The following is a 9608-nucleotide window of genomic DNA, read 5'->3' as shown; positions in this document are numbered from 1 at the left end:
TTATGAGTTATTGTGGATTGATATGTTTTTATGAGTTATTGTGAATGTGGATTGATATTTAAAAAATTTATGCTATGTGTACTTTGGAGAACTTTTAGTTTTAACTTTTTATTGTAGTCATTTGGATTGTGCTAGAGATTTGTGCTATGTGACATGTTCTTATTGTGGATTACTGGATTGATATTTAAAAAAAAAAGAGTGGAACTTGGAAGGAAAAAGGAAAAGAAAAGGAAAAAGAAAAAAAAAAGGTTTTAAAAAAAAGGCAAAAAAAAAGTTTTAAAAAAAGGCAAAAAAAGGCTTTAAAAATGCAAAAAAAAAAAAAAAAAAAAGTTAAAAAAAAGGAAAAAAAAGGTTTTAAAAAAAAGGAAAAAAAAAGGCAAAAAAAAGTTTTAAAAAAAGGCAAAAAAAAAAGTTTTAAAAAAAAGGTAAAAAGAGAAAAAAAAAGGTCAAACCGATTCTTGAAACCGAACCGAACCGATTTGGTTCGGACCGCACAAATGGTGCGGTTCGATTTCATGTATATACAAAAGTGGTTCGATTCGATTCGGCCGTCAAACCGAACCGATTCCACCCCTAGCGATAACCCTTCACAGATCGCTCATAAGTACAGCTGGCCAATAACCGTTATGCCCCTGTAGTTACATCTAACTCTTTAAGTACCACTATTTCCTCTAATGAATATAAGTCAACTACTACTTACTCCTGCTTCAGGGAAGGATTGAATTTCATCTAATGTAACTGAGTTCCCAACTCAGACAAATCCCAAAAAAGGTAGGCATGTTGAGTTGGCAATCTGGCCACTCTCCCCCATACTGATCAAAGGATTGAGGTCATGTCACTTATGGTCGTTTAGGTGAGATGTAAGTCACAAGTATCAACAACGTTATATACAGAGACTAGTCCTATCGTGGTCTGGTCTTATAAGACACCCCTGTAACACCCCGATTTATTTTGTAATTAAGCTTTAATTTGTTTTGTATATTTGGTTAAGATAAAATACAATTTAATTATTCGTAATTAAGTTTTAATTTTGCTTGCATTTGAAAATTTGAATATCTATGGAGATAATTAAATTTGTTTGTTGCAAGATTTAAAAGAATATATATATATATAGATAGATAGAAGAGGAATGAGGAATTTGGAATTTAAAAGTGAAAAGGAAAAGGGATTTTATGTATATATGTATACCTTTATCAAGAAAAGGAAGAAAAAAAAGAGAAGAAATTAGTTTTCTTTTTTTTTCTCTCTCCACAGTCGCCCACAGACCCTACCCCCTCTTCTTCTTCCCGTTTCACCAAGCCCTATCCGTCGAAGGAGCCACTCGCGTCTGGCTGCTGGTCGTCACTCTCAAAGCTGTCGTCGGATCCCTAGCCATCGGAGTTGTCGCGAGCCCGTCGTCAACGCCGTTCTTTAGTCGTGTCGTCTGCTGTCGTCTCGTCCAGATCTTCTTCGTCAAACGTCGCGGCCGTGAACGAAGCCACGCCGCTCAACTATTCGCCTCAAACCCGCCAGATCCAACATCCAGTCATCGATTCTTTCTTATTTCGCCAATCGTTGCCGTCGGGAACTCCACCATCGATGGGGTCTGGTGAGTAAAGGATTCATGAATTCTTTTGGGTTTTTTGAGTAATTTTAGGTTATCCAATTGATTTTGGTTTAGATTTTAAGTTACCCATTATGGTTGGATGCTAGATTTGGAGGTTGGAAGGTTTTGAGGTATTGTCCAACAGTGTTGAAGGTTGTTTTGGTGTGTCATAAGCCGTTTTCCAGCCGATTCGAAGTTGTTCCGAAGGATTTTAGTGAGTACTAAGGTTTTGAAACCCCTTTTTGGTTTATTTTTATTACTGGAAATTTGTTGTATGATTTTTAGTTTTGGCTTATGCTTAGGTTGGGGTCCATTGGTGAAGTAATAAAGTGGATTTGGATTTAGCTTAATTTTTGTGTAAGTTGTGTTGGTAATTTTGGTTGGTTGGTTGGTTGGATTTGGGCTTAAAAGCTAAAGTTGTTTTTTTTTTTTTTATTCTTGTTCTAGGAGCTAATTCGAGGGTTGTGGGAAAGTTAGTAAGGAGTCTGTTTGCTTGGAGTAATTTTTGGGCTTAATTTGAGGTAAGTGGTACTATTACCGGTGCCTTCATGCCACGCGGCCTAGATTAAATTTATAAAGTTAATTAATGGGCTTTAGAAGCATGATTTTGTCGTTGTGATATATTTGTTGCATGACAATTATGAGTATTATGAGCATGTTTGAATTTCTAATCGGTACTGAAATTATGTATGTGATGCATGATTAGATCAATAGGATAGTTTACCGTCTCGCCTTGATGTTCAGAGGGCCGACGAGTCTAGTTTTATGTTTGATGGTGTGCCTACGGGCTGCTAGACATGCGTGAATCGAAAAGTTCATGTTCATGTTATTTTTTTCATGTTTGACAGCGTGCCTACGGGCCGCTAGACATGCATGAGTCGACAGGTTCACGTTCATGTTATTTTTCCATGTTTGACTGTGTGCTTATAGGCCGCTAGACATGCGTGAGTCGACAAGTTCACGTTCATGTTATTTTTCCATGTTTAACGGTGTGCCTACGAGCCTCTAGACGTGTGAATCGACAGGTTCATGTTCATGTTATTTTTCCATGTTTGACGGTGTGCCATCAGGCCACTAGACATGCGAGTCAAGGCAAGACAATGCGCCTTTTTGTTTCTTTTCATCATCTAAGACAGATGTAGTTATTTGAGCCACGGGCCATCATTCTCTACTCGTGGATGCATAGCCTGATCCCGGTAATGAGATCACTTACTGAGTATTTTATATTCAACCTTTATCTTTATTTTTTTTACATAAGGGCAAGGATACTCGGGTGACTGACAAGAGGAATCCGTGACAGTGCCAAAGGAATTAGAATCGCTTTCATATTTAAATCTTTATGTCTTCTCATGTTTTTATTTTATTCTATTTAGTTATTTATTTATTTACTTCATGTTAAGGGGTACCCAGGTCAAACGATTTAAAATCTTGAGTTAAAGTCAAAATAGTTCTTTTACTTTTAAGCAGTCTAAAATCCTATTATTTTATTTTATTTGGTTTTATTTTGTTTTTCCTCAATGTGAATATTTATGCATGCATGCAGTAACGATTTCATTTTCGTTGTCCTAAAAAGTGGAGTTGTTACACCCCGCTTGCATGGCTCCACATGAATGTTCAGGATCTACCATCTATAGTAGTTTACAACACTTGTAACCTCTACAAGGCGGGTCATAGTCGTAGTATCACCAGGATCAGGTATCCCTTGTTGGTTTTTTGACCTTTAATCTCAAAATTTTAATTAATTAATTAATCAATATTTTGATGATAATAAACTCAATTTTTAATTACTGAAAATCTTAGTGTTTTAATATGTCCATAGCGTAGAGCTCAGAACAACGATTCTAACACCTCTTGAATCACTCAAATCGGAGCTAAAACGAAAACGATATGACCGAAACAAGTCTATAAAGAAAATATCGTGGAGGATGACGTGGCATAACCAGACCATTTACATGTAAACATGTGGCATCATATTGGTTGAATGGTGGATCATTAAGAGATTAACATATGATAGACTTTTGATTTTTGGATTGATTTAAAATAAAAAATTGAAATTAAAAAGAAATTTAAAAGGAAAATAAATTTAATATTATTTTATGTTTGTGTCGGTTCATACGAGATTTACGGAGAAACGTGTTTCGTGGAGTTGAACTTGAGTTGGTGTTGATGTTGGAGTTGATTTGATGCGATGTGGTTCGATTTTTAATATTTGATTCTCTGATTCTCTCCCAGTTGGGTGAATATGCTTGACTTAGAAAATGAAGTCTTAGAAGAGTATTTGTGTCTTCAAAGGTCTTCTGTCTTATAGAAGTGAACTTTAGGAGTCTTGGAAGCTTGAAGTAGAAGTCTTAGAAGAGTATTTGTGTCTTCAAAGGTCTTCTACTGAGTCTTCAAGAGTCATTTGCTTGTTAGTGAATTCTCTTTGGTCTTCTGAGTGTAGAAAATGTTGCCTTTACAAATGAGGAGAACTTCTCTATTTGTAGTCTCAGGTGGGTTTCGTGGGCTTGGTTGGTCCATAGGCCTGACCTTTGGGCCCAATTAGTTGGTTTTGGGCATGATCTGGAATTTGGGTCTAATTCAACTTTTTTTTAGTTTGAACTTTAAGCCCAAATAGTAATATCAAATTGGACCAATTTAATCTCATCTTATTCATCTGCATGATGTCATCGAAACTTGTCTTCAATTCAATTTGGGACATGTGTCAACTTCTAATTGGACCCAAAGTCAATGATTTAGAAATTCGTCGTTAATTTAGCAAATGACGTGGTGACTTGTGATTGGTCCAAAATTTCTCATTCAATAAATGTCTCCTTTTTGAGATTTATGCACGTATATGGGTGGATGAATCTCGAAAAAAAAATGTAATTTGAGATCAAATTATGATTTTTGACTCTTTTAATTTGGTGCATCATTATGATCAAAATATGAGCTCAAAATTTTGTTTTGAAATCTTATTCGTTTGACACACTTTCGCTAAGTAAATTTTAATTTGAACTAAAGTAGGATTTATGTTACATTTTAATTGCAAATTTAATTTAACTTAATTCGAATTCGAAATAGAATTTGGGGTGAAATTGAATCTTGATCAATTTTGGTTTGAGATAAAAATTTGGGATATGTTCAATTTTACTTAGAAATGAGTATAGAAATTAAGGTTGATTTAAATTTGAAATAAAATTTGGAATATAGCCAAATTTTGAATCGACATTTTATTCATAACTTAATATCAAGGTTAACCATTCGAATATTGATAAAATATGGGATATGACCAAATTTTAATTTGGGATGAATTTGACATTTATCTCACCCGATTTGGCTGGTTTGAATTTAGAATAAAAATTTGGATTAGAAGTTTTAGACTGAGATTTGGAATAACAGTTGATTTTATTTCCAATTTGAATGGAATATGAATTTGAACTTAAATGGGAGAGATTTTGGAGAGCCAACGTATTGAAAGACAGCTTTACTAGCGAGATCAGGCCATTACCAGCGATACCAAGCCATTATCAGCAAGATCAGACCATTACTAGTGATACCAAACCATTACCAGTGAGATCAGGCCATTACTAGTGATACCAAGCCATTTTCGACATTTGCAGAGCCAAACTCCCTCCTCTCAAAAAATTTGTTGATGAGTACTTTCGAAGCGTGGAGAAGTACAATCAGTCCCAGTTATCCTATTCCTCTCAATTAACTCAAACAAGTAAGGAGGAACATCTGAGAGAGGCAAAGTTTGATCTGGAGAAGATACTGTACGATGAAAGTGGTGCTTTTGCTGAACGAAAGGCACTACTGGAATGCGACTCCCAGGCCTTACAAGAAGAAGAGACGCTATTAGCCAGATTAGAGGCCATCAGGGCCGAGCGGGTTGAAATATCGCGATTGATTTCTGAGAGTGAAGGCCTTTTGACTCGGCATAAACTTGAGGCCTCGGAGATACGGGGGGTGATAAACAAAATCGAGACCACCCTAATCCTTTTTGACAAGGATGTCAAAGCTTTGGACGTCTTACGCCATGTGTTGGAAACGATGCAGCCTGAGCTGGGGAACTACCACTGGATACCTTGACTTGATGTTGCTCGTTCTATTGGATTAGGCGCACTCTTAGTCATAGCTACTGGATTCGACTATTGTAACGCTGAAACAACTTGAATGGAAGTATTATTTTTTTTCTTCATTTTTCAGTGATGTTCTCTGGCGTCTTGTAGTCTCCTCTAAATTTATGTTTCTCTATGTATTTATTTTATTATTTTTTATCACGTGACTGAACTTAAATCTCTTTAAGCTGCCTACGTACCCTATATAATGACAGGGATCAAGTCGTAACGTAGTTTGTAGAGAATTTTGTTCTTTTTATCGCGACTGAACTTAAATTTCTTTAAGTTGCCTACGTACCCTTTATAATGAAAGGAATCAAGTCGTAACGTAGTTCATACAATTTTTTTTTTTGTTTTTTGAGTCGTTCACATTTTAAGCTCATGCGGGCTAGGAGCATCATGTAGTTTAGGCTCTTGCGATGAGGAGCTTCTTCATTTAAACTTTAGAAGCTCTTATTTCATCATGGTTTTGATCATCTTCTTCATTTGTAGGATTCGTCAATATGATGAGTTTTGGTTTCACTATCAAGGAACCTTCTATACTTATGTCAATAGAAAATTTCCTCTTCATGCGTGAAGGGACACGACTGTGAATCTTTTCTCCGTTGTTTTCTTCATGGAATGACGTCGCTTCAAGATTTTCATCCTTCCTTTATGTTGATTGCTTGTTGTCTTGAGACGATCAAAAGCGAATATTGAAGGTCGATCTTTCTTTTATGTGGATATACGTAGCCTTTTGAAGGCTGAAGTTCGAGCAGAAGTAGTCGTTGGACATTGGTCTTCTTCTCCTATCGTGGCCATACTTAATCTTTGAAAGACTGAAGATCGAGCATTTGAAGGTTAATACGATCGAAGACAGAAGCTCTTTGCTTCATTTCTTCTGAGTCTTTGACTTCTTCAGTAGTCACATGATTGTTGTTGACTTCCATTATGTCGACAGTATGACATGCAATAACTTCTGATACTTTCTTTGGATGATTATTGAGAAAGCTTCTTGGGAGAAATTCTGCCAAAGTTGTCGGCTGTCGGAATTGAGGGAAGTCTTTGTCTTCTTTCTTAGCAGGCTTAGGCTTCCGTGTCATCTTTTTGTCTTTCTTTTTATGAGTCTTGTTTCTTCTTCTATAACTTCGATAGGAACGCGACTCTTTTTGGGTGAAGTATGGTTGTCTTCTCTTTCGATGAGTCACTATTATCCACCATTCGTTGTCATCTTCAACAAGCTCATCTTTCTTTTCGGAATTTGCTATTTGAATCTCTTGTTGGAACCGAACAACTATAGGCTCGAATTCTCCAAACTGGATCGGACTTTGTCTTTGAACATGGGATACAGACAGTATTGGAACATTTGAAGTCGTCGCTACTGTAGCGTGATTTGTCTAAGCTACTTCATCCAAATCTAGCTCAATCTTCTTTTCACGACCCAACTTCATAATACGTTTCTTCAGCACGAAGCACCTTTCAACTGGGTGACTAATGACCCGATGATACTTGTAGTAATTGGGGTCATTCACCTTGCCGGCCTGTTCCAGTCGCCTACATTCTGGCAATTGGATAGGGTGGTTCTCTAGTAATTGTTCAAGCATGTCCACTACGTCAGAGTCAGGGAATTGATAAACCTTCGCCTGTCTTTCTTTCAGGGTTGGGCGACGTCTCTCGCCTTCTTGGTCTTTCTTCTCTATCTTCTTTTCTTTCCCTTTTGAGGAAAACTTCAATGGGGTTGTGTTAATGACCATTGATTCCTTCGTGACACCTTTCACAGTTTTTTCGACGCCCTTCACAATTTTCTTAGCGCCTTTCACCTTCTTCTTGTCTCTCCTCAGTTCGTGGTTTAGAAAGTCCTTCATTCCTCTGTTGGCGATACTTAGCTCCATGTCGTGAGCGCAGGTCACTAATTCTTCAAAGGTACGGGGCTTAATCCCTTGTAGGATATAGAGGAGTTCCCAGTGCATACCCTGCGTGCACATTTCCACAGCAGATAACTCGATGAGTCGATCTTTGCAATCCAGACTCAGAGCTCCATATTGATTGATGTAGTCGGCGACTGGTTCTTCTTTCCGTTGTTTGGAGTTTGTCAGCTCCATCATGCTGACGGTGCGTCTGGTGCTGTAGAAGTGATTTAAGAATTCTCTTTCAAGTTGCTCCCAGCTGTCAATCACCTCAGGTTCTAAGTCTGTGTACCAGTCAAAAGCGTTCCCTTTGAGGGTTCTGACGAATTGTTTGACCAGTAGATCTCCTCTTGTTCCCGCATTTTCGCATGTTTCTACAAAGTGGGCGATGTGTTGCTTTGGGTTGCTCTTTTCGTCGAATTGTTGGAACTTTGAGGGCTGATATCCAGTAGGCATTCTCAGGTTGTCGATCCTCCGAGTGTATGGCTTGGAATACATGAAGGAGGTTTGGGCCGACCCTCCATATTGAGCTCTTATGGAGGTCATGATCATGTCTTGTAGTTGTTGGACCGACAAAGAGGCCACTGAGGCTGACTGTTGTGATTGGCTTTCTTGTAGCACGGTCTTCCCCTTGTCGATTGCTTTCATCGTGGGTGCTAGGCTTGATTCAGCAGCATCTCGAGACTGCATTTGTTTCTTTAGGGCAGCGATTTCGTGGTCTCGCTCCTCGACGACTTTCATCAGGAAGTTAATCTTCCTTTTCATTTCAGCCATGGCCGCTTCCGCCGTCACATCCGCCATCATGACAAAAATCACATCTGGTGGTGAATCTCTTTCCGGTCTGTCGGGCGCGAAAGTAGAGTTGTCGAACAAGGGATTTTCCTTGATGACAACCCCACTTTGTGGGGATTCCATCATTTGTTTCAAGATGTCGTGGGCGATGGGGAAGCTCTATTCCAGCGACCACGGGTGACCGGTCCCTTGTATGAGCCGTTTGCGGAGGAAGCTTTGGATGTCATCTTCTTAGGAGATTTGGTTGCCACTTTCTTAGGTGCCATTTGGCTTGTTTGAATGCTGAGAAAGAGATGAGAGGTAGAGAGGTCCCACTGGGCGTGCCAATTTGTTCACACGAGGTTTCCGGAGACACGTGTTTCGTGGAGTTGAACTTGAATTGGTGTTGATGTTGGAGTTGATTTGATGCGATGTGGTTCGATCTCTAATATTTGATCCTCTGATTCTCTTTCAGTTGGGTGAATTTGTGTCTTCAAAAGTCTTCTGCCTTATAGGAGTGCAGCTTCAGAAGTTTTGGAAGCTTCGGGAGACTTCAGGAGTCCTCTGCTTGTTAGTGAATTCTCTCTGGGTCTTCTGAGTGTAGAAAATGTTGCCTTTACAAATGAAGTGAATTTCTCTATTTATAGAGTTCTCAAGTGGGCTTCGTGAGTTTGGTTGGTCCATGGGCCTGACCATTGGACCCAATTAGTTGGTTTTGGGCCTGATCTGGAATTTGGGTCCAATTCAACTTTTTTTTTTTTTTTTTGTAGTTTGGACTTTAAGCCCAAATAGTAATATCAAATTGGACCAATTTAATCTCATATGATTCATCCGCGTGACATCATCGAAATTTGTCTTCAATTCAATTCGGGACATGTGTCAACTTCTGATTGGACCCAAAGTCAATGATTTAGAAATTTGTCGTTAATTTAGCAAACGACGTGGTGACTTGTGATTGGTCCAAAATTTCTCATTCAACAATGTCTAACGGCTAGTTTTTGACACATGGTATGTTTTTTTATTTTTGGATTGACTTTAAAAAGAAAATGAATTTCAAAAGAAAAGGAATTTAATATTATATTTTGTTTGTATTTAATGACTAGTTTAGTTTAAAATCTCCACCATTGATTTTTTTTTTTCCAAAATCCAATGGTCCAAATTAATTGTGGTTTCTAAAAATTTTTTCATCTCTTTATAAACCATTTTCCTCTCCAAATTTTAAACCAACAAATTTTACATTTCACAATCCTTCAAAACTCAAAAGTTCCA

General features: G+C 37.9%; 1 protein-coding gene and 1 long non-coding RNA gene across 3 annotated transcripts; one reads left to right on the top strand and one right to left on the bottom strand.

The window, feature by feature from the left end:
• The first annotated feature begins 1131 nt into the window (after positions 1-1131).
• LOC120081475 (uncharacterized) lies at positions 1132-3682 on the top strand. Of its 2 annotated transcripts, XR_016524518.1 has the most exons (6): positions 1132-1588; positions 1693-1799; positions 1888-1942; positions 2033-2781; positions 3129-3280; positions 3405-3682. It is a non-coding gene; the product is annotated as an uncharacterized LOC120081475 (long non-coding RNA). The 2 variants fall into 2 exon arrangements; XR_005482836.2 differs by lacking the exons at positions 3129-3280; positions 3405-3682 and having other exon boundaries at positions 2033-3041.
• A 1221-nt stretch (positions 3683-4903) lies between these two features.
• LOC150038774 (uncharacterized) lies at positions 4904-9380 on the bottom strand. The gene has a single exon (XM_090307023.1). The coding sequence runs from the start codon at positions 8484-8486 to the stop codon at positions 7059-7061; it is 1428 nt and encodes a 475-aa protein (XP_090163149.1). The 5' UTR covers positions 8487-9380; the 3' UTR covers positions 4904-7058.
• Positions 9381-9608: the final 228 nt, after the last annotated feature.

This window comes from Benincasa hispida, chromosome 1, assembly GCF_027475165.1.
Source record: "Benincasa hispida cultivar pf3 chromosome 1, pf3_genome.v1.1, whole genome shotgun sequence".
In the NCBI taxonomy this organism is placed as follows: domain Eukaryota; kingdom Viridiplantae; phylum Streptophyta; class Magnoliopsida; order Cucurbitales; family Cucurbitaceae; genus Benincasa; species Benincasa hispida.
This window is presented reverse-complemented; position numbering and strand designations above follow the sequence as displayed.

Excerpts from the sequence above, each read along its gene's own strand:
- LOC150038774 (XM_090307023.1), bottom strand. The coding sequence starts at position 8,486 with ATGATGGAATCCCCACAAAGTGGGGTTGTCATCAAGGAAAATCCCTTG.